Source organism: Anser brachyrhynchus, assembly GCF_964034855.1.
Source record: "Anser brachyrhynchus genome assembly, chromosome: 3".
NCBI classification, from domain to species: Eukaryota; Metazoa; Chordata; class Aves; order Anseriformes; family Anatidae; genus Anser; species Anser brachyrhynchus.
Genome location: NC_137696.1, coordinates 57464918 through 57490517, shown reverse-complemented (window position 1 = coordinate 57490517; position 25600 = coordinate 57464918). Strand labels below are relative to the sequence as shown.

General features: G+C 38.3%; 1 protein-coding gene across 4 annotated transcripts in view; it reads right to left on the bottom strand.

Annotated features, from left to right (window-relative positions):
* Positions 1 to 25600, bottom strand: part of MTHFD1L (methylenetetrahydrofolate dehydrogenase (NADP+ dependent) 1 like) — a 147122-nt gene that overhangs the window by 71984 nt on the left and 49538 nt on the right. For 3 of the 4 annotated variants that reach the window (XM_080587992.1, XM_080587993.1, XM_080587994.1), the window contains 2 exons: positions 17745 to 17813; positions 12084 to 12195 (listed from right to left, as the gene is read on the bottom strand). In XM_080587992.1, the coding sequence (XP_080444118.1) occupies positions 12084 to 12195; positions 17745 to 17813 (181 nt within the window). Of the gene's footprint in view, positions 1 to 12083; positions 12196 to 17744; positions 17814 to 20205; positions 21313 to 25600 lie in introns of those variants that run through there. The other variant, XM_080587995.1, reaches the window with a different exon arrangement.

Sequence of the window (25600 nt, the reverse complement as noted above, 5' to 3'; positions counted from 1 at the left end):
ATTCTCCAGATAGCACAGCACCTCAGCATGCGCCTTGGAAGATCATGTGCTTTCTAAACGGCAACAGAAACACAATCAGGTGATGAGTGACGATAAAGACAGCCAACACTGAATACGTCACATTTTGCAGCCACATGAGGCACCCTCAGAGACCAAACCCATTTAGCTAACCACTGCCACGTGAGGTGCCGCTGCTCCTGTGTGTCTCCCAGCGGTGGCGAGGCCAGGAAATCACCTTGCTAGTCGCACACACTCCTCCTTATCCTGATCCTAAAACAAAAGTGCCTGCATAGGGATGGTGTGCAGTGATGTTGGTTGAGGCCACCGTGGCCACACAACAAAGAGCGCAGCCGAAGCAGAATGATCAATGCTGCTGTCATGTGGCACAACCACCCGAGGCATGCCAGGCGGGGAGTCATCCATCATTTCGGTGTAAACCTACCCCATAATGCATGCAACTATTCGCCTTGGGCTACCTCCTCCAGTCCCCCAGACTCCTCACAAAGGCACAGATCTTGAGAGGTACTCCCCACTCTGCCCTCCTAACATCCCAGCAGTGCCTGCTTCTCATGATAACGATTTTCCCCATGATTTAGGTGCTGTCTTTTCAGCATAGGCATATGCTGAATCCTCCTTCTAGGAGCAGCAGATTCTGGTTTTATTTTATTCCACTTAATCTCTGCTAGGAGACAATTTCTTCCCTTCGTGACTGGCCTGGGAGGTGATACCACCAGCACTGTTCTTGACAAAACTACTGAGCCGTGGCTTAGAAATTCATGGAAAAGGGCAACTCCTGTTATGTATCTGCAGGAAGAACAGCATGCCACTGCACTAGCAGTTTGTCTCGGTGGGAAAAAAAATTGCCCAGTGCAACATGGGCTATAAATAACTGCACAAGACCTTAGAGAGAGCTTAGGTGGAGAGCTCTTTGTTGGCAGAAATTCTATCAAGAGTGCAATACATGTTTCAAACACATACACAATTTAAGATATCAACGCAGAATGACTTTCCATAGAGACAGAAAGCACAAGATACAGTTAGTACTATTAAGGAGGTGGGAAAAAAATGCCTGGAGGTGAGAAGATGTGACATAAGCCAAAAAAGAGCAGATGAGGGGAAAGAACCAGTGATGTAAGGCCACTGTGCTGCAAAAACATTATGAAATAGCCATATGCATGAGAAATGCAGCAGGAGCAATTCTGGAAACTGCGGAAACTTTTCAGCTGTAAACCCTCCTACACCTTTTGCAGGTAGGCATTAGCTTGGTTTTAATCACCAAGATTTTTAAAAGAAATTGTGCAAGACCAGTATTTGAATCTCTCCTCAAAGTGTAAGATTGATGGCTTGTGTCAAACATTAATATGCATTTACTGTTTTTCCTAAAATTTTTGGATGAGAAAAAAAGGACTCAGCTGGTTAAAATCACTGTGGAAAATAACTGTGTCTATTGACCCGTGTGTGTGTATATGTGCAATCTATCTTCTAGAAAGAATCACAGACTGAGGAGAGTGACGGTGCTGAGGTCACACACCAACAAATCCCACGTGCAGAAGGATTTTCATATATGGATTTCCTAACTAAGAATAAAAAGCAAACAAACAAAAAATCAAACCAAACCAGAATTCTATGAGTTTACAAGCCAAACCCTTTCAATAGCTCACGGCTAAGTCATTTGTTTAATGCTTGATGTGAATTTCTCCACTTAACCACGATTCACGTAATCAAGGCAACAGAATACCCATTGCAATCTACCCATTACCATTTTTGAAATATTTGTACATTATTAGCGAATCCTCCTCCAGCGAAGATTATAATTTATTAATATACATATTTTTTCAGTTCCTCTTCATAACTGCCCATCATCTTGTCATCCCAGCTGCTCTTTTGCACTCGGCCCTCCCCCGCATTTTTGTGCTTTTTCACCGCTTGTGCAAGCAAAGGGCCCCACACCGTTCGCTGAATTCCTAATTGACTGCAGGAAAAGCTGAACCTGCAACCCGTGATTTATGAAGCTGTTATACGGCCTCTTGAGAGCTCTGTTTGAGATGCAGGAGATAGATGCAGCATCCTCATGCATGTAAAGCATCTGCTCTGTCCCTGACACTTCATTCCCACTCAGATCTTGCATCACAAGCATGGGCCTTATTACCGCAGGAAGCAAAGTTGAAGAGTTTGAGTTTGTCAGCTTCAATAAAGCTGTCAGCATAGAAAATCAAGTATAAAGGGACCAACGAAAAGGACCCAGCATATAAAGACCTATAGGCCACCCAAAGCTTAAAAATAGTTGTGACCCACATTTTCTCTTCCTGCATTTGAATCTAATCTATTTTCTCAATCAAATCAAATTAGTTACACAGCACTTATATAAAACTGCAAAACTAAAATATCCATAACGACAGGGTCAGAGCAGCAAACTGACCCTGATATACCATCTAGGGTATTAATCTTCTCTTTTAATGTATTATTTCATAAAATCAGAGAACAGACATTGAACACTTTCAAATACTGTCAACATCTGACCTTCAAAAGCACTCTGGCTCTTTGCCAAAGCAACACTCTTCCCATTAAGAAATCATACTAGCCATATATAACCTAGTATTACTTGCAATCCAATTAAAATATTTAGAAATGGTTAGAAAAATTTATATCCCTCATCGTGAATTCTCAACATTTTGAATGCTCTTCCTGCTAGGTCATAAGATCAGATATGTATCTAAACTTAACTTCTGTTTTCAAAGGGAAATAACTGTTTTCAATTAAAATTATTTAGAAATTCCCAGCATGGAATAGCACATATGGTTTGCTGTTTGAATATTAACAAGAAAAAAAAAACACAACAAAACACAAGAATTTGAAGTCAGCACACTTTCTGAGAAATAACAGTTTTTCTCTTTTACATTGTGTCTTATCTCATCATAGACTATTTCATAAAATTTATGAGGCAAACAAAACATCTGCAAATAAAAATCTTAGGAGTCCTCTGATGTGCATTTTTCTTCTGAGACCCTCTGAAAAGATACCCAAACATTTTCACCAAACCATGACGTTATTTCATTTGGGCTGGTAGAAAGAGTAGCACAGGACTAGAAAAAAACATTTCTAATTTCTGCTCCAAAAATCAATGTAACTTTCAACAATTCTTCCTGAATTATCTATTAACTGAACACTCAGTGTGCATGTGTGTATGGGGTACCACTGTAAAATGAGAAAAACAATTTTGTTAAATATAAACATGTAGTAGACTGTATTAAAACTCTGCCAACTATAATTGCTGTAATCAAAAATGGAAATACACATTTATGTCCTTATCAAGTTTCACATTTGTATTGACTTTTCTGGAGCCTTAAAGGCTAAGTCAACATTTCACAAAATACACACATGCAAACAAACATTCCCTCTTCCATGTTTGTACATTGTTAACAATTTAATTATAAAAGGTTTATAGAAAACAAATCACTCCTGTCTGCAGATTCACAAGTCAGAAAATAAATTTAAAAAAAAAAAAATTAAAAGAGGGCTATACTGACATGATGGAAATGTCTGAGCAAACCTAATTCTTATGCATGTAGTCCATAAAAAGAACATTAGATTTCAGTATCAAAAAACCATTAAAACAAACAAAAAATCTAATAAACAGCTTAAATTTTCAAATGGTATTAAAAATAAACCTTCCACTAAAATTAAAATTCAGCCTTTGAAAAGGGACTTGAATTCTGTATGCATACTATGCCCTGCTGACCCTTGCTAAAGAGTGTAAGTCAATATGAAATACTCATAAATGGAGAAAGAATGATGGATTTTCTGCCAAATAACCCTAAGCAAAAGTATTGCTGTTAGCTAGGGAGCCTTTGCCAAGCGATAAATTAAGAAAACCTCCTAGCATGTATGATGTTTTGCTATTTGCATTTTTTTTTAACCTCCGATTCTTTTCTTTTTATAAATAAAAGCAATATAACCAGTAGGTAGCAGAAGAACAAAGAACTGCTTATTTGCTTCTTATGAGTTGAGAGCTTTCAACTGAGGTATGATTGCGAGCGTGGGGAGGGAAGGGAAGGGAAAACACAACAGAAGTTGCAATGTCATCTGTTTCTTCTGAGTAGACTGGTATCCTATTTACTAGGAACTGGGCTTTCCTCTGCTCTGAAGGAATGACAGATTCTTCCTGCCTATTTTTACCTTTGGAGGTCAGTCCTGGGACCAAGAATAATGGACAGGTCTCAACAGTTATACAATCTCTACTTTTAATTTATGAATGTCATTGACAGAGGAAAGGGCTGTATTAAGTTCTAACACGCTGCAGAAGCCAGCATACACAGCATTAAAATATTAAAATTTCAGCTTGTCAGAGTAGTCCTGATGCATGTTTAAGTGCAGGTATCTGCCACTGTCCCTTGCAAAAGCCCCGTTACCTGAAAGTTCCTATTACTGCAGTGTTTGGCATCTCCCTGTAAGTCATGGAGAGACAGTTTTTGCCCCCCAAAAAGTTTACAAATTAAAACCAGAAAGATTGGGATTACCTATGCAGGCATGGAGGTTGAGATTATTTGTCTAAATCCACAAAGTTAGTCCAGAATGGAGCTATATCACGAAACCTTAGCCTTGCTTTAACAGTTGAGCAAAAAAAACACCCCACATTTGTTCATGCAGCAAAATGTTTGAATGTAGTGGCAACTACATTTAGTTATATGTGAAAGTAAAGACAGAAGAAGTTGGAGATGAAATAACACAACATAAAAAGAAATTGGCTGGAATCTTAAAAATGAAAGCTCTCCAGAGGATCACAGCATGGACCCCCTTTCTAGTGGTAGCAACAAGAAATTAAAAAATAAATCCTTGAAGTCCAACATTTAAATGTAATATATTGCATGTTGCACTGGTGCCAAAAGAAGCTTAGCAAAAGTATTCGGGCTTTATTTGTCCTTTTTTGGAAAAAGACTACTACTAAGAAAATAGATTGAAGTATTTTATGGCATTAAAAAATCTACTGAAGATCACTCCTTTAGTACATTAAACACATACTGTTTTTATAAGGTGGCTTGTAAACTTGTTCTATAATGTCTGCTCTAAGTGCATGTAAAATGGATACCCTTTGAAACACAACTTTGTATGTACCGAGCAGACAGTTAGAACAGCTAGCATTATTAGTTTATTCTAACAAGAGTACCAGTACAATAAAGAGTCAATTATTTAGCTTATAAAAATTTACTGCTTCTACCTAAGTTTATACCATTAAAATGTGTGACTGTTACACCATTAAAAAAGTGGACCAGCTAAAGAACCACGAAGTCAATCTTTCTTACGGGAGGCACCAAGGGTTTGCAATAACCCTCCTCTTGTCATATTATACCAGGAAAGACAGAGTTAGGCATGACTTTGCTTAATGCAGTGTGTCCTCTTGAATGCAGTGTGGAATGGGATGTGCTTATTGGGACTAGGAAAGAAAGCAACTGCCAAACATATAGGCCAAGCCTGAAAAAACAAGGTTCAGAAGGAGGTTGGGTTAGGATTCCAAAAACATATTCAGGCTTCACTTTTCTTCTGACTTACAGCAATTCTTCTCTCAGCTGAAACACCTTCAAGAGATTAAAGAGACGAATGGGACAATCTGCTGAGTTGTTTATTGTAATAATTTCTAACGCACCGAAAAATATGACACAAGAAAGCTCATTTCTCTTCCTCTTTCATCCCTTAAATCTTCAAAATCCCACTTGGATAGCCTATATTCACTGACCAAAAAAGCCAACAGCTCATCCTTTCTATTTACCTTAACAGAGTATCAAGAAAAAAATCTGACTGATGGAGAAAAGGACCTTGGAGGTTTACATGCTAAGTATTGCTCAGGGGGAGGGATAAGCAGCAGAGAGGTGATGTCAGAAGTCTTGACAATGCTAGATGTGTTAAGTGTCAGAAACCATGACCTCTTGCTGAGCTGAGCAAGAGATTCATCACAAGGAGCAGCCAGCTGCATTCTGTGTTGAAGTTAGCACTGCTTCCTTTTTTTTTTTTTTTGGTTGGGGAAGGGGGCTGGGGGGATGCTGCTTGTGTTTTGTTATTATCATCATTGTCTTGTTTGTTTGCTTGTTTATTGGTTTGGCATCTCATTTTCCTTCTTAGCAAAGCCGCCTATATATATGTCCACAAGAGTAAGCAAAGATTGCAAAAAAAACCTTTCCCTCACATGCCTGAGCAAGTTAGAATGGGTTCTGTAATCTAGACCCCAACATTTCTGGGTGCAATTTAAGCCACCTGTCTCTAAACAAACCTTCGTCCTTAGCGAGGCAATTTTGACATCAGCAACCAGAATAAATTCCATCTCATTGCTGCTGCTTTGTACTCTTCCTCTGCTCTCTCACAAGAGATGTGCCTGATGCATACCTACAGAACCTAATAGTTTTTGTCTCCTTGCAAATTACACTAAGTTATTTTGCCTTGGAAACTATCACAAAAAAAAAAAAAAGACAATTGCTGAGTGAACAGGATGAAACCACCACATTTTCCTGCGCTTTGCCAGCTGCCCGTCAGTAGGCACTTGTCACTTCTTGCCTTCTGAGTAGCTGGCACGTCTTTCTAGGACAAGACTAATCTTTGTTCTGCACACATGAAGTGCTTATGACTCTGAACCGGCAGCGGTTAGTTTGGTTGAGCCCATACACTATTTCCATTGTATGTCCTTGAGAAATGGCAGGGGGATGCACAGACCTATGCCTTTAAGAACATCCAAACGTCTGTTTTCTGAAACGTTTCTTTCCCATACTGCAGCATTTTATATGGAAAAAACATTATCAAGAAATCTTGCCTCCTGAAATATTGTGATCTTTGGGGTTAAAAACAAGAGTTTTAGATACACACCGTATGTTGGGGGATCCATGCACAGGACTTCTGCTGTCACAGAAAGAAATATACCAATTCTTTGTTTGCATAACATATTCATCCTAACCTAGACACCCAGAGGCATGATAATGTTCTTGTTTGAAAAAACTGCCATGACACTTATGAAACAATCAAAATCTTCTTCAAAATAATGATGGGACATTATGGAGGCAAGAAAAATGAGGCGCAGGGGGCATTTCAGAAGAGTACTTCCAACAAATTAAAATACGCTCCCCTTGACCAGGAAATAAGAACGCAAGCAACAGGAGAAATTTGTGCAAAACCAAAACTTTACAGAAACAGAAAATTTATCCTGAAGGCTGCCAGTAAAAACTTCAGTTGCAATTTACACCAGGCTTGGCCTTCAGCATTAACTCACTTCTGTGCATCAGCCACAAGTTTGACATTACTTCTACACCTGAGGATAGCAATGAAGAACAAAGTGGGAATGAAGGAGGTTAACGCTGCAAAATAAAATGAAAGAAATAAGAAGGGACTGCCTAAATACAGATAAAGACAGATTTCCCCGCTCAGTCATAACACAGGACTCTGCCTAAACCCTGAACAACCCTCCCAGCCATCCTGCTGAAGTGACAGCAACAAGGTTGAATCAAAAACAAGCAATCTAGAATCAGTCTAACAGGCCAGCTTAGACCAGCTTTCATAAAAAAGGGGAATGAAACGTCAGGAAGTCTGCAGGCTGCTGCCAGAGAGGCTGAAGAGACGTGTGAGGGACTGCAAAGCTCAGTCCTCAGCCAGAGGCCCGTGCCCACAGCAGCGATGGGAGAGGGAAAGGAGAAGCAGAGCTACGGGGCTCTGGCTATCTCAAACTTAACGAGGGTCTGCGATTCCCCTGGATACCTGACACCCAAGCAGGGAATGCCTTCCATTAGAGAGCTCACAACAAGGCTTAGCAGTTGTGTTTTGTTTAGATTTTTTTTCAACCAGACTCATACAACGTTGCTCGCTGGCAGTATTGAGAAGGCACAGCACGTTGCAACTCCAGCTGCAGAGTGAGCAAAGAAGCAGGCAATGCAGACAAGACACAGAAAATCAGGTTTAAAAATACACTTAAAAAGAACGTTTTGGGAGGAGTTTTTTTTGCCTTGGCCGTGGAACACGGTCACACAAACAGCGGGACCTACACAACCGAGACTGGTGTCTCGCTGCTGGCCGTCCCAACTCACCCTCCCCTGCAGCAGCTCTGGTGTTTTTGTGACTCTGGGCTGAACTGCTTCTGTGTTAAGTCAGCAGAAAACAAAGCCAACATAAAGGGCAATAGGTTTCTGCCGGGATGTCATGCAAAAATGGTCGAGCACAGGATGAGAAAGGAGACAGGCATAGCTGCTCTGGCCACGCTGGCTCACTCTGATCAGCTATTTGTAGATGCTAATCCACATTAGCTTTACTGGCACTTTATAGCTCAAAATGAGGCTTTACTTTTGTAAATAATTATTTCAGCAAAAATACCATCTTATGTGGTATTATCTCTCTGGTGCACATACAACTGTTTGTCCTGTCACTGTCTGGGAGGGGAAGGAAGGGACTGCTGTTGTTGCAGTTGTTTTCAACCCAGACCAATTCTCCAGTTTAGTTTATCACATGGCTCCATAAACAGGTGTGCTGGCAAAAGTGAGGGGTTGCACAGGACTGGAAACAAGCAGCTGGAGGAAGGAGGCTGCTTAGACCAGGACAGAAAACGAAATAAATATATGTAAAACTGGTGCAAGTTCAGGCTAATTTTCTTTAGTATGGTCTGCACACTTAGCAGGAGAGTTCTGCTCTAATTATGGCTTAAGTAAAAGAAAAGAATATATATATAATTATTTTAACATCTCATATCACATAAGTGAATTAGCATCCTTAGAAGAAGATATTTATTCTACTATACAGGAAATGATTGCAGACCCTGTCACACATTTCTCATGTTCCTGCTTTGGATGCATCTGCACAAGGCTGAGAACCATGCTCATAGCTCACGGTCCCTAAAACACCTCTCCTAGCCATGCCATCTTGCAACGTACCTTACGCTATTTCCAGCGCTTTTTGAACTCTTTCACAAGATTAGGCAGCTAACCTACATGGCAAATTATGAACTGAATTTGCTCAGACAATAGCAATAAGTGTCACATCCAATGTGAGGAAAGGACTGGAACTGCACAAGAATGGGCCATTGGAAGAAGAGAAATACAGAAGAGTGATTTTATTTATTTATTTTTTTTTTTTTTTACTTTTAGCAAGAGTGAGTAACTAACTAGTTCAGCTAGTTACAGAACTGCAGCAGAGCTGTCCTGAATTCTTACCATCTGTATGAAAGACTGGATTAGCTTTCCTCCCTGAATTTCAGTGGCAGCACGAGTTTCAGGCACACACTACACTGAGCTGAACGTGGGGAAGTTTCCTGCTAGCTGCTTTGCTGTGTAGCTTCTCAGGGCAGCGGGCTCCTTGCTTGTATGGATGTGACCTCAGTGTGGGTTGGTGCATTTCTATCTGTGATTCCAGAAGGCAGACTAATTTTGAGCCCAGTTTCATGGAGATTTGTGTTCTGTAGAAGTCTGGAACAAGAGCCCTTAACTGGCAGCTCATGAAGGTTTTCATCTATTGCAGCTATACCACTTTGTCTCTCAAGAGACAAACCAGGGCCAAAGACAAACAAAGCAAAAAAAGTGTTAAACACAAATAGATGGATAATGAAAAAAAAAGGCATGAAGTGCACGGGAGAAGCACTGAAAGCTGAGGGCCCCAAACCCAAGACATTTCAGGCTGCAAAACCTCTGCCAAGACTCAAGACCACCATTAACCTACTTCCATTCAGATGATACAAAACTGACTTCCACTTGAATGGATTGCTTATTGCAGAGACAAAGTTGCTGCTCCCAGCCTACAAAAAATGTTAGACACCCTAAATGCTTTTGCTTTTTACTTCACAAAGCCACACACCAACTTAATAAAAATAAATATTAAATATTTATACTTAATAAAATACTGACTCTATCATTAATAAATGTACTCAGAATGCAAAAATGTTCTTTGAATGGAAGTTTGATTCTTAGGGGGAAACGAGCAGCAACACAACAAAACAGTAACACTGCAGAACACAACCCTTTTTCTTGAAATGACCGTGCATTTTAAAAAGAATACGCAAACACATGAAGTGTCCAGACTACCTTGGAAACCTCATGTTTCATCACCTTAAGTGTAATACTTTATTTTCTTACACAGTTCAGCATTTTCCCACTCCTATCTAACCAGAAGTGAGAGCAGAATACTGAACCAAACTTATCCCAAGAATGCTATTGCTAATAAATTATTATGTGCAAATGTCCAACAATCTTTGCAAACTATATTTAGTCAGAAATGCGGAGGTTAGCAAAATTGATTCTAGGAACTGATTTTGTTGATAACACTTTAATAGAAATCTATAAGTAATTGTATGTACTTTGCTGTTCCATTAAAAAAAAGTTGAAGAGTATTTCTTTTACTCACACTAGGCTAAGGGAGATTAGAAACTTCTATAAAGATGAACAAGCAGAAATGAGAAAATAGAGCAACCAATATTCTTTAGAAAGAAGAAAGCCCAGAAGACAATGGAACACAGATACATGAAATTTCTACCTGTTCAACATTTTTGTTGTTCTCTAGGTAACAACAAAGTGACTTATTTCTCATTTTTATTATTTTTTTTTTCTCCATCCCCCCCCCCGAAGTCATCATGCTCAGCAGCTTTCAACCCTTTATTTTTTCCTGGTATATTTTTTGCTCCTTTTCAAGATTCCTGCCAGAAATCTCTGTCTTCTTTTTCACTAGAGAACAAGTTTGTATAAGAAACCTTTCCTGCCTATTAATACACAGGCTAGGCTGATTTATATTATAACAACAGGTTCTATAACACTGCAAACAACTCCCATATCCTTTCTAGGATCACCAATGAATTTGAATAGAAACAATATTTCCAAGTAATTTGGTTCTCTTTATGTAATTTGTAGTAACACGTAGGTAAGATATAAGCACACATCTGCACATTTCTCTAGTAGTTTTAGGGCACAAGCACATTTGTGTTTCACATTACTGCACCTCTTCAAAAGCATTGTTCCGTAGGTATTCAAAGTGCAATTTTAAGGATTAACTTAAGCCAACCTGGACTCCACCTGCCCTTCTGCTGTTCCTAGCTGGATTTTCTTACCATATTCTTTGCTCTAGCACTAGCAGTAGCACAGCTATAGTAAGCAGGTTCAAGAAAGCTCATCCAGCTGAAAGCTGATCATTCATTCTCATTTGATTATGATACAGCTCTTAGGCAATTAATTTAAACTGGGGCTGCTTAGTCCCCCTTGTCTCTCTCTGCAGTCTCTTTGATATGTACATTCCTTTGATAACTAGTTAGTGAGGGTGTTCAGGACACAGGCAAGAGAATGGCTACAACAGTGGAAAGGCATTACTACTATGAGGTAGCAACACCACTTTCATTTTATAAATCCTCAAGTTTAAAAACTTTTTTTTTTTAAATAAAATCTAGTTCTCTGTAAAGCACTTGAGCCACAAGTTTATTTTGCCTGCTACCATAATAGCGGGTTCTACATGTCTACTGCTGCTCCTTCTGTATGACTTGTTTGTGCTGAATTCTTAATATAAAAAGAGCCCATCCACACACATGCTTTCATGGGAACATGAGGGCCTCACGGTGAAGTTTTACAATACAGCTGAGTCAACCGATTGGCTCACTGTCACCAAAATAAGGTAGCCTTACTCCTCCTTTCACCACTGTCTCCCTGCTGTTGCCTTTGCACTGGCTCAGGCACATATGATCCCTGATTTGTCTGAGCTTGCTGTACTGGCAGAAAAAATGATGAAACAGGAAAAATGAATGTTTTTCATCAGTTTATCAAGAGAGGTCAGGTGAATACTAACACAAGGAAACATGGGACACCTCTTTCAATGTAAAGAAGTTATTTAACGGCTTTGGCATCCTTGTAGAACTTGAAGCATGGTGATGGGAACGCTTGAGGCAAAGAGCAGGGTGAGAGAAGTAGTGTTTTGTGTTTTTTATGCATTCACTTTAAGATTATTTAAGATTACTACATTTTAAGATAATTAACTGCTAGAATGAATAATAAAGTAGCATTCTTTATTTTTCATTGCTATTTTATCTTTTCTTTTGCATCACTGTTTGCCAACTTACGAACAAATCAAAATATAATAAAATAATTACTCACCAACAAATCCTTTTTCCCCAACTAGTTTAAGGGCAATTTTATCTGCCAAAACAGAAGAATTTCCATGTGCAATGTTAGCAAAAGGTCCAGCGTGAACAAATACTGGTGTTCCCTGAATAAAAAAATATACATATTTGATTAATATCATGGATAGGTAAGAACACAAACTCAATTGACTTGCAAGCTAATCAAGATGATACACAAATCAAAAGCTCATAGAATAAAAAAGGGGAAACTTGGAAACCATTAAGCGAATAAAAGCTGGTTGTTTCCCTTTATCCCACAAACACACCTGTGTGAAGATAAAAAGCTTTAGACAAAAAAGTCAATTTTTTCCATGTAAGATGAGAACTGTATAACAGAAGTGAAATACTCATGTTACATTTTCCTGTTTTACTAACACTGAACAAATCTCACACAAAATATAAACAAACACCTGTTCTTACTGCTTCCTCTTAGAAGTAATCATACATAAATAATTGTTTTGTTCACAGCAAAGACAGTTACATTTTTTGCCACTAGTACATTAAAATTCAGGTTTATTCTAAGAAAACTTTTTATTTTTTTTAATTGAGGTAGGAAAAGGAGAATATGCATACACATTGGCATAAGATGTTCTCCAGAGACAAAACAACTAAGCTAGATCCTAAAGACAATTCTGCCCTATACACGTCAGAGAAGAAACAGTAGAACAGGAGCGGAAAAAGTAAATAAACCAGAAACTGAGCCCTGTAACAAGACTGATGTAGATTACTACCATCACAAAACACTGATATCATAGTGTTTACTTAGGTTTTATTTTTTCTTGGTTTGTATCTGTTAACAATAGCATACTACAACATGGATAGGGCTTTAGGCATTTATGCAAAAATTTAACTTGAACTAGGTACACCTTCAAAGCTTCTTATAACACTAGGTATCAATTATTAGGAAGTACTGTGCAAAATAAAAGATTATTCTTATCCCAAAGGACTTGGAACTTACAAATAAAATGCAAACCACATGTACCAACCTAAGTCTATCTTTCCTTAAGTTTTACTTCCACCTTAATCCAGTATTTACCCTCATAGCATTCAAATAAATAAGACTGCAGTTTCCAGCTACTAGATTGAAATCCACAGGATTTATTCTCATTTGTGTTTTATCACTAAAAAAGTAAAATTAAATTTAATGAGTGCTTAATTTCTTGCAGCAAGCAATTACAGGTCCACAGCTTATTACAGCCCAGAGCACACAATGGCAGATGTGACACATGGAAGCTCCAGAATATCAGTACCAAAGAGGCCCTCTGACACTAATTTGAAATCAAAACACACTACTAAACCACCGGCACTGCAAGACACGCCTCTGGACATCTGAAGTCCACTGGAAGATAAGGGGGAGCTATTTGAGTAGTCTTTTGACAATGGCAATCCTGGAAGAAAGATACAGTTTAGGTCCTTACGGGAACAAACTCCAGCAGAACCTCAGGAGCCTCCAGCACAGCCTGGAATAGAGACAATAATTTCTTCCCTGGCCAACTTCGGGCTCTCTGTGTCAGTCCAGCTATCTCACTCTGCAGAGTGCCCCTTATTTTCGTTACACTCTTAATAAGCTGTATGAGGAAACAAATAGCGGCACAGGGACGCATTCTGCTGACTGTTTTCAGTACAGGAAACAGTATTATCCAAGCGTTAGTGAAAGAAAATAAACCCTGAATGTCAATAAATATCTGAAGTTATCTGGCAGCTAGAAGGATGTTTATAATACTTATTACCATCTTTACTGTGCGTGGCACTTGAAATGTAACATGAGCAGATGAGCACGGAGCAGCCAGACTGCAACTACAAAGAGTTGTCCCATACAGCAGCAGCTGCTCTGTTACGCGTGGTATAAATAAATGCTAAACATTATGGGATCGGTTCACAAGGGAACAAATCTGTCATGACAAATACGGATAAACACTACGAAATCATTATGTACATTTCAAACAAAGTAATCTTAATTCTACAGCATTAGACACAAGTTCTGCTGAAGCCCACTTTTATTGCAGGTGGAGTCAACAGCACTAAGCTAGCATTTTACCATGTTTCCCATTTTGAGATTTTCCTGTCACTCCTGTTTCTAAAACACTAATTCCTTGAGGTGGCATTTCTGGTGACAGAATAGCAGGGTTGTGATAGAAATTGCCCCAAGAAATCTCTTAAGAAAATAAATAAAATACTCATGCCAATTCACACGGAAAAAAAAGCATTCACACGAGTTCAATAACATGCAGGACTAATATTCAGTTATTTTTGATTTATGAACTACTAGACCTCTTCTCCAGTGCATATGAAGCCCTTACAAAGCTAGTGCACATCTGCTGAGTAGGCCGTTCTTCTCCCTCTATCATAGGCTCTTAGAAGCAACTCCTCACAACTCCAGCACTCAACAGCATACCTGTCTACAGGCTCTTCGCCAGGTCACATACAAGTACAGCTATCTCCGCAATGGGTGCTTGAAGCTACTGCAGTCACAGCCACTATTAATTACAAATTATGCCAAATTAACTGTCAGTATCAGCTAGAAATCACCCAGAAGATCTCCTGCTCCCTCTCCTCGGGCAGTCTTTTCGCCATTCCCCGATACCAAAGTGGACCTGCCTTGTGGAGCAGTTTCATCTCTAACTTGCAGGACAGGTCTGTGGCACAGTCTGAGCTACATTTGTGGCCTGTGTAATTACATTATTCTGTTTTTCACCACCACTGCGTTGTAGACAGTGGACGTGCTTGTCACAGGATCATTTCTCATGTTACTATTGTCAACTCATGGTGCTGGTGCTAAACGTCTTTACACTTGTATAGAGAACTTGTTCTTTCTGAAGAAACAGGATTATGTTGCCCAATTACTTGCTATTGTTAGTCTCTCTGGAAACTTAAAAGGTCCCTCCTCTTTTGGATGCTGCTTACTAAGATTATTTCAAGTGTAGTTTGGGCTTCAAATTTCATTTCTGGCTTGTGCGAAAAAAAAGATTTGAAATTTACACACACATCAGAAATATATTGTCTCCTGTAACAGAAGGAATATTATTACATCCACCATCTCAGAGTACAGTAGAATTAGGCTGACTTAAAATCTGTCATGCTGGAAGACTCTACACTCTCAGGTGGATCATTGCACTACAGTCAAATGAACAAGGCAAAAGATTGCCCTTATTTAAGGAAAAATTGGAGCTATCAAAATTAGCAGCTCTTAAAGCCGTTAACTTAAAAATTAACAATAATGAGAGCTATTTATTCACAAAATGGGACATAATGGGACATGAAAAAAGCTTGAAGCTCAAGAACAATAACAACAGCATGGGCAGTAACAGAATAGGCCATTGCACCTCTACACACAGTGACAACACAGCCCAAGGGGGACACACGAACTAAAGCAGAGCATTATGTTTTGGGCCCCTCACTACAAGAAGGACATCGAGGCCCTGGAGCATGTCCAGAGAAGGGCTATGAAGCTGATGAGGGGTTTGGAGCATAAATCCTATGGGAAGCAGCTGAAGGAACTGAGATTGTTTATTCTGGAGAAGAGAAGGCTCAGGGGAGACCTTATTGCTCTCTACAGCCACCTGAAAGGAAGCTGTGGGGAGCTGGGGATCAGCCTCTTCTCACAGATAAGTAGTGATAGGACTAGAGGGAATGGCCTCAAGTTGCGCCAGGGGAGGTTCAGGGTGGAAGTTAGGAGACATTTCTTCTCAGAAAGAGCGGTCAGGCATTGGGACGGGTTGCCCAGGGAGGTGGTGGAGTCACCGTCCCTGGGGGTGTTCAAGGAAAGGTTGGATGTGGTGCTTAGGGACATGGTTTAGTGGGTGACGTTGGTAGCAGGGGGATGGTTGGACCAGATGATCGGGGAGGTCTTTTCCAACCTTAATGATTCTATGATTATCTTGGAAAAGATTTTGACAAGCTGGAGATTTTCATTCGTGGATAGATGGCTAATACTAGCCTGCAAGTCAACAGGTACTCAACAGGTGACAAAAGTTCATCTTTGAGACTCATATGGCAGGAGCAGAGCGCAAAGCAGTCTTCTGAGCTGTTTTAGTTTGCTGGCAGTAGTTTTAAAAATAACTTCGTAAAAAGAATTTTTGGGAAAATATCCTTGGGTACTGCAGTCAGGGCTCTCCTAACAAGCAATAGTTGCTGCAGATGTTTCAGCTATACCATAGCTTGGACTAGAAAAGAGCACCACATAACAGGCTGAAATGTTATTGCATTGAAATACAAATATAAAGAAATGCAGCGAAACAAAAAAAAAAGAAAAGCATGCCACATCCAGAACCGAATGCCTACTGATCAAAAGAAACTCTTCTGACAATTATGGTTGTCTTCTAGAACACTACAACAAAACATTATTTTCTAAGAAGTATGTGAAGTGCAAATAGTGACACATTAAACAGAATCAAAGTTACTTTGTCAATGAAGCTTAGTACACACTATCTGAGCAACGATTTAATACACATTTCTGGCTACGACATTTTTCATTCTACATGACATCCAGTTTCTGCTATCGGATTTTGTATTAAGTTCTGACAGACACACTCATATGCCTTATACAGCCACATGAAAGAATAGATGCTCTTTGCAGGAGAAATCAATTAGGATGGCTATAGCAAAACAATACGTAGCGTGACAAATTCTGGTTTTCTAATATTCCTTGAGAATAGCAAGTCGTTGCCATCCAAACACAAAAGCAAAAACATAGTTATCATTTTGATATGCTGTAGAAAATGAGACTTATCATCATCTGGGGACTGCTCTGGTATTTTTTCTACACTCTAACTTCTCACCATGCGAGAAATTGTTATGAGATAGTCCAGCTATGTAATTTTGATGGCCAAAATTTCAATAAAATTAATTAGATTTCTTCCAAATTAATTTGTTTTCAAATCTGCTTCATTATTTCCCATCCCCCCCCCCCCCCCCCCGTCCCCATGAATGTCATTCATCTTTCAGCTCACTACTGAAAAGACAATACTAGACTGCCAGTCACTAAGTTCAAAGTTGTACTAAATTCTGCATTCTTTGAGCTGTTGGAAGAAAGCTCACTAGGATAAGCATAAAACATTAACCTTTTACAGACCAGCAAAGCTTCATTTAGTCCCTGAGGGCACTATAGCAAGAAAGGGTGGCTGGTAGCCTGCTTTTCAAAAACCGTAAATGGGCAGAAGGACCCTCCCGTGTTCCTGAACAGCACAAAAGATAACACCTAATAGAATGGCCTCACTGAAGCATCCGCCTTCCACACAAAGTGATCCATCACAGGAACATACATGTATAGCAAACAGGAAAATCCTCTAGAAGAGGGGATGGGGAACAGAAGGAAGTTTACGACTCAGAAGCCCAACCTGCCTTCCAGTGTGCTCAGAAGCAGTTCAGCAGTACACTGCAGCTTGTATTTAGCTCCAGGCAAAATTATGACTAAAGCCAGACTCTCAAACAAAGAAAAAAAAGACCAAAAAGGTACAAATGCAGTTAGGGTTGATTAATTAACATACACAAATGAACATTTGCTAAAATGCCTTTACAGAGTCGACCCTGGCTTGAACCCTGAAAGTTAAGTGCGGTCACTAGAGAGAAGTATGACAAGCACAATATGGAATTTGAAAGCTGGAGAAGAAGGGCAGACATCACAAGCCATACTCACCTCTAATGTTTGCATTAGTGTTGGCTTAATTGCATCTTTCATCAAAACTGCCAAAGCACCTGTTACTCCCTAAAAAACAAGAGTTCACATTTTAAGGAATTCAATTCTAAGGTGCAACATTACTGAGCTTGAGATTAAAGTTAAAACAAATACAAAACACTTTACAGTTCAAAGGAAAAAAAAAGTGTGCTCATAAACCATAGTGGATAAATAGTGTTAGTATTACATAGCAAATCTATTTAAATGTTAACTCAAGATTTCTAATGTATTCACAAAGTGTGCCAGAAATAGTAATGATTGTACTGTGGGTATAAGTACCCTTTAAAAGATGGCAGGTTAATATTCTTCCCTTTTCATAGAGAGACCAGAAGCTGAGTTATTAAGTGATCAGCATGACATTCATGGAAACAAAAGATGAAGTGAAAGCAAAGGCTACTAAGACTTGAGAAATCAAGATGACAATAACTTGTTAAAGATGCCTAAAGAAATGACAGGTGTATTTCTTTCATGACAGAATCAACAGCATGAATCAATAGCTAGCAACAAGCAGAAAGGGTATTTCGCAAGACCTGTACAAATAATAGACACAGGGTGAAAGCAGGTCTAGGAACAGATAATGAATGCACCCTTAGATCAAAAATTAAAAGCGCCTTCTTGTTATGACATGAAAACAAAAGGGAACTGAGGGAATTGCTGTGTTCTAGTTAAAAAATAAAATAAAATAAATCTTACTCTTCCCTAAAGATATCAAGTATAAATCTTATCTAGTGTAGGCTGGATAAGAAGTATAAGTTTCACACTGATTGAATTTAAGAGAAAACCATGATATCATTACACAGCATTTACACTAAAATTCAATGCCCATTTTAGAAAAAAATGGCTACAGAGTATGCACAACACTATCACACTACAAACTATCTAGAAACCACAAGCATATATTCCCATTTATTACTAAATTATTTTGATTCTTAGAAGAAAATGTATTTGGTTTTAAAGGAATTAGATCATGGATAGAAAAAATGTAGCAGTGCTACAAGGAATATCTCATAACATTGCTGGAGAACACAAAAAGCTGATTTAAAACATCATTTAATTGAAAAGAAATATTAAAACCAAATAAAAATACCAGCTGCTGTATACTGTTTAAGGTTGAAAACCATGGATCTGTTATCTGAGTAGCCTATTAGGAGTTAAACAATAATGTTCAAATAAAGAAGAGCAATGAAAATAGTGTCTGTAGAACTCTCCACACAGCTCTTTGCCCATTAACCTAAATTTGAACAATCATACTCTGTGTTAAAATCTTAATGAAAGACAGATGAGAAAGATTAAAGTACACTGTCATTACAGAAATACAGTATTTTATACAAAGTAAAGTTTCCTCTTTCTGAACATCACATCCAAACATAGACTTCAGAAGAAAATGAAGCATTGTATTTGACCATAGATAAAAGTGAATCGAAAGCAAAAGAGTAAAACTGATTTCTGCTAAAGCTTAGCAAGTGTTTCCTTGGAGGGAAGGGAAGGTTTTATGTTTTTATGCTCCTTTCATTTTATAAACTCCCACTATCTACAAATCCCATTAGACCCACACAAAGAAGTAATATGAGAAACTGGTAGCAAAACAGTTTTCCTTCTTCTAGATTAACAAAGAATAATTTTTTGTTTCTTAACATTGTAAATTCTACAAGCTTTATTCCTAGCTTTAGGATCCAAAACCCAAGGAAACTCCAGTGTCAGCTCTCTCTGACAATGTGTGAGGCTCCACCTCTTCCACAGAAGAGGCCTGATGTTATTCTGTACATATACCCATCTACTCATTTGAAGTCCAAAGCTGACAGTCTAAGTACAAAGAAAAGGAAAATATCTTAAAAAGAAAAAACAAAATTATTGCCACTTTTCACTTTCACAAGTTCCTATACAGATACAGACTGTTTTAATTTGTAAAGATTATAAACAACTTATTTCAGATAAAGAACTTAAAAATGCATAACAAAACTCACCAGTTAAACAATGCTTCACCAGTATCCCATAAAATTTTCTAACATTAGAATAAAATGTAAATTCAATACCTTATCAATAAGTCTTCTTTTCATGACCATGTAAAAATAACTGCTACTGCTGTTGCCTTTGATTTCTTGTGTTTTAGTCACCTTAGTCACGTTTAAAATAAGTCTTTATAGAAAGTGGGCATATTTTTTAGGATATTAAATTTAAAATTTGTTCCATATAACCACTTCCTTTATAAAAAAAGGTTTAATGGATTTTAAAAATTTGAGGCACTTAAAAAGTCCCAAGCCTAACAATGTTACATGAAAGTGAACCAATTTCATTGCTAGTATTTCTTCAATAAAACCTGTTTTTTAATCCTTCTAGTTTACAGAAAAAAATATATTATTTCTCCTGTTATCACAGTGCAAAATTTGAATTCATGAAAAATCAGACTTTTCAATACACTTACCTAACATATCTGTAAGCCTGTTGTTTTCCTGCTGCTTGATCAATTCTGCAGCCAGCTGGTATAGCTTTTCTCACACTAGAGGCACAACTCTTCCCCCTCCCAGCACCAGCTGAACTAAACGATGTTTACGACTAAACTAGCAGTCACAGCTAGGAACAAGTTGTTTGTATTCTGTCTCACAGAAAGCAGTATTATGTACTCATGCTAGTCAGGAGGTTACAGGCAATAGAAATATCTGAAGAAAAAAGCTGATTGATTTTACCCATTTTCTTCATGCATCTCAGTTTTTCCAATATCATATAGAATAAGCTATACATTTACCATCTATCGTGCTAAAAGAGAAACAGCTGCTGATGCTTTCAGTGCATGAACACTGAGACATTTTACAACCTTACCATGTAAAAGACAATTGTAATTGTAAACAATATTCAACTTTCTGGAGAAAAAAAGCCAAATGGTAAACTTTATATCAGGTCTTTCAGCTGGTCAATAGCAAGTTTAACTACCTGATCAGCCCTAATGCTCTTCTTGTGAAACCTGCTCGAGGACTGACAAGCGTTAACTCATGCCAGCTGTAACATTCAATTAGAAGTAAAGTTTCTGTTGTCTGCTTCATGCTGGACCACCAGCTCATTCAAAGCAAGCATGCAAACCGCTATTTGCTGACCCAAGCTATGTTGAGTGGAAAGAAGATTCTGGGGGAGAAGACAATAACAAAGAAGAGGGGGGAAAAAAAGGACACTTTTCCCCTACCCCTCCTAGTCAATAACGGCTCATATCTTCTCTCCTTTGCTTTCTGATAACTCTTCACTAACCTGATAAAACAGCGGAGCAAAAATAAATAAATAAATATATATATATATATATAAAAGAATAAAGAGAAACAAATACTTCCTATATACTTATACATTTTTACTTTTTGGAGAATTTCATTCATACTAAACGTGCATCTGGGCACATCCCAATGTATCTGAAGCAGAAAGCACAGAAAGAGAGAAAAAACTCCAATTAGCACACATATCTGTCTGCCTTCATGGTTCTTAAATCTGTATTGTGTCAACAACAGTCCTTAAAAACCACACAGCCTATGGAGTTTTCATATCCATCTCCAATTTCATATCCCCAATCCTCCAAGCAGCTAGCAAACAATTGCCATAGCTCACTTGAAGTCCTGGATCTGATTCGCAAAGCCGCGTGAGGAATCAGGTTCCCATTTCTAATTCAGAGGTAGGTAAATTTTTTATAGAAGAATCAGAGGCTTAGACACTTACACACCAATTAAGCATGTAACAGCCCAAGGATCATTAGCTGTCTACTAACTCTCTGTCAACAGAAAGAAGTAGAACTCAGGATCAAATGTAATACAGACACGCATCTCTCTTGGGTTCCCTTCTGGAACTGATCCCAAGTACTACTTCTGGAAGTAATACTCCTTCCATCTTCCCATCGGCCATCGGGCCAGGTGCGCTCCCCAGGACTGCAAAGATCACAGAGCACAAAGTAAATTATACACATGACACTGGAAAGGCAAACCTAGATGAAAACCCCACACTTTCAAAACCACTTCCATAGGAACGGTCTCTGAAGTTTATTGGGAGTGGAAATGAAAGCCAGCATTAGATGACAAGCAAGGTGATTGAGAGCAACTACTGTGAAATGAGTAAGGGTTATACAGACTGAAGGGCAGAGAAACAGCACATTTCTCTAAAAGAAAAATAATGAAGCACTCATATCTTCCCTTTGTTTGAAACTATAGTCCATAACAAAATGATAATATTTTTCTACAATATCAGTTCTGCAAAAAAACTAAACCTTAAACCAAGAAGGGCTGTAACTACTTGTGTTTAAAGTAAAGTATGTACACAGTGTTTCTGTTGAACCAGGGAACAAAACATATTCGGCTGACAGATCATTTATAAAAATAAATATGAAGCTTTTCCCCCCACCCCGGAATTCTCGAAATCTAACAGCATGGTACAGAAAGCAAACTGAGAAGTCTTATTAAAAAAAAAAGTTACTTATTTAATATTTTCTCATAGCTGCTGAAATACTAATCTAGGGCATACATACCCATTTAATTTCACAAAGATATGGCATGTGTCCATCAAAACTTTTCTATGCTGTAAAAGCCAAAAACCAATTCAGTCTTCAAAATACTGTACAATGAACACCACATTTTGGCAAAGACTTCTATATGTTCCATTACAGAGGCTAGATATTTAATCCATTACTCTTATGGAAGGAGTCTTCTCAATTCATGAAATATTCAATTTATCTTTTTTCTATTACTTCCAGCATGCCGCTGCATCTGGTTTATATCTGCCAATGTATATTTTAGGTTTTACCATTGTATTATTATAAATATACTGAATATAAAGCCAAAATTAAGAGCAATTGTGTTTTTGTGAAGTATAGTGCGTGCACCTCTGGAAACAAATCACAGAGACGGTTTTAGTGGTTTTGGTTCACATAGATTTCAGTGATCTAAGGACTACTGTCAAACATTTAAACTTAAATAAATTCAACCTTGGTTGCGTATATAAAAGCACAAACCCCAGATTTTTTTTTTATTATTTTTTAGTTGCAGGTAGGACTGACCACCATCCATTACTCATGTTGGGCAGAAAACACACCTTTAAAATGATAAAGTCACCTTTAAATTTGTTAAAGCTATAAGCACTTTCAGTTCTTTGGGCTAAAATGTTCCACGCCAAGTGGTTATGATACATTCAAACTTTTAATCTTGATTTTGTTTTATGAAAATTTAGGCCAAAATGATTGAACTGTTCTTGGAATAAGAGTATTGTAAAAGCATGTACAGCATTTTTCCTACATTCACTGGTCTTGATGTCCTTCCTTTCTGCGCTGTAAAGATTTTGCACTTCCTCTCTGCCCCCAGTTCTGAAAGGGGATGAAAATTCAGGGTTCAAACCTCTTATCACATGTGAAAATTTTCTCAAGATAAAAACTTTTGGAATACCAAAGTTACAGTTCACAGACATCCACTTGTGAATGCTTAGTCCTGCCCCATCCTGCCTATAAAGCTTTAGCTGCAATGTGCAGTGTGCTTACAGCCTAGGGTATCTACACTACACATCAGGCTGGACCAGCACTTAATCTGGATATCTGCACCACAAGCAAAGATCTCTTCTCCTTGATCCTAGAGGAATCCTCTTCTAACACACAGGAGGAGAAGATGGAATCTGTGCAGTCCAAATGAAGAGGAGGCAAAAGCTGGGCTTGCAGAAGCACAGTAACAACACAGGCAGCACAAGCAGCTGGGGTAGAGTGGATCACGGAATCACAGAATCGTCTAGGTTGGAAGAGACCTCCAAGATGACCGAGTCCAACCTCAGACCTAACACTAACAAGCCCTCCACTAAACCATATCACTAAGGGCTACATCTAAACGTCTTTTAAAGACCTCCAGGGATGGCGACTCAACCACTTCCCTGGGCAGCCCATTCCAATGCCTAACAACCCTTTCAGTAAAGAAGTTCTTCCTAACATCCAACCTAAACCTCCCCTGGCGCAACTTTCGCCCATTCCCCCTCGTCCTGTCACCAGGCACATGGGAGAATAGACCAACCCCCACCTCACTACAGCCTCCTTTAAGGTACCTGTAGGCAGCGATAAGGATACTGCATTTAAAGTCTAGAAATGGTAAGTTTAGTTGCAGGCTGTTCAAACAGACTGATCACCAATAGGAACAAAGATGAAGCACCACCCAACCTAACTGAAACTTATCTTCTTTATATGTATGAATTATGATATGGTATGCTCTTCGATCATACATCACTTGCTATTGTTTCCAGAAGATTCAACTTTATACATTATCCTTCCACAAGTGCAGTACAGTACAGTTAATTGTAAGTGCCCTCCCTTGTACAAAGTAATACATATTTAATTTGAGGAAGAAAGTCAGAAAAGCCACTACTAATTTCCTTTTTGGACATTTCTTAAATCCCAACACCGTGACATCTGACTTCATCACCAACATTAATAACTATGAAGAAATTAACAATTGTTCCTGTTTCCAGGAAAAAACAAAACAAAACAAACAAAAAAAACCCAGCACAAACAAGGATTAAACTCAAAAGTATTCACTAATTTTGGGTGCTCACCCCTAGTCAAAAATCATTTCTCCCCGTTCAAAGTTTTTGATAGTCTTTCACCCTTTCCACAGATTGGATTTGCTTAGCTCCTGAGTATCAAGACGGACTGAGGAACACACAACTCCTCATGTACCATGAGAATCAGTTTGTAAGGAAACAGCATCATACACAAAACTCTGTGAAAAACACCGGAATAGAATTCAACTCTCCTAAGAGGTGCTTTTTTTGCCTTAACCGTGAAACCATATTCCTATTCTTCGTATAGTTTTCATCCTCACTTGTACCACATCCTGCAAAGGAGGTAGGAGTTTCTCCACTTCAGTCATAATCTGCACCAAAATTGTCCCTGTACATGAGATGAAGAGACCATGCAGAAGACAAAGAATGCAATAGTATAGCTGCAAGATGAACCTAATACATATCTTTGACACTGTGATGATATTTGTTTTTCTGGGCAGTTCTTCTTTCGTATAATATAGAAAAATGCTTTAGAGAAATATTAGAAACATCTGCTCAGCACAAGTGACACTATCAAACAACTGAGATGCTAAACACAGGATGTTTGTTTAGAAAATGGCAAAGAATAACAAAATACAAAGACATTTTACTGAGCATACATTTCATTTTATGGACATAATGGAAAAATTTTGAAGTTTTTTGTGCACTTTTCAGAATTTCAGCCCTAACATATTTTCAAAAGAACAACTATAGATGAAACAGACCATAGAAAAGCAACTGCTTTCATTCATCAAGCTGATTAGCATTAAGTGGTTGAAGACAGGTTAAATATTTTGCAGTATTAATACATTAAAGTACCTTCATGCAAGGGTAGCATCAATAATTCATTTAATTATTTTTAAATTCAATTAATTTTTTTTTTTTTTATATACACTGTAAGATAACTTGTTCCCCACCCTCTACCAGCTGAGCCGGACAGTCAAAATCAATTGAAAAGGAAAATCAAACCTTCAGCAACTGGAATATTAAATGCAGTTCTTCATACAGGATATCCCAGAATTTATATGACACATGTAAAGGTGCCTTAAACCGTGAGTTTCCCATATAACTGGGAGTAGTTTTTGCTTTGAATTTTAATGATGATCTTACTTAGAAATTTTTATACGCTTATCTTCATTTCAGTCGTAAGCCCATGAGAGCCAGATACTATATTTTCATTTCTTTGTTAAAATGGAATCTGTTATGGTTGTGAAGACATTCCCTGCTTGCGGATTTGCTATGTTTGCTGACAAGGTTCTTTTGCTCATTCTTAAAATGCAGCA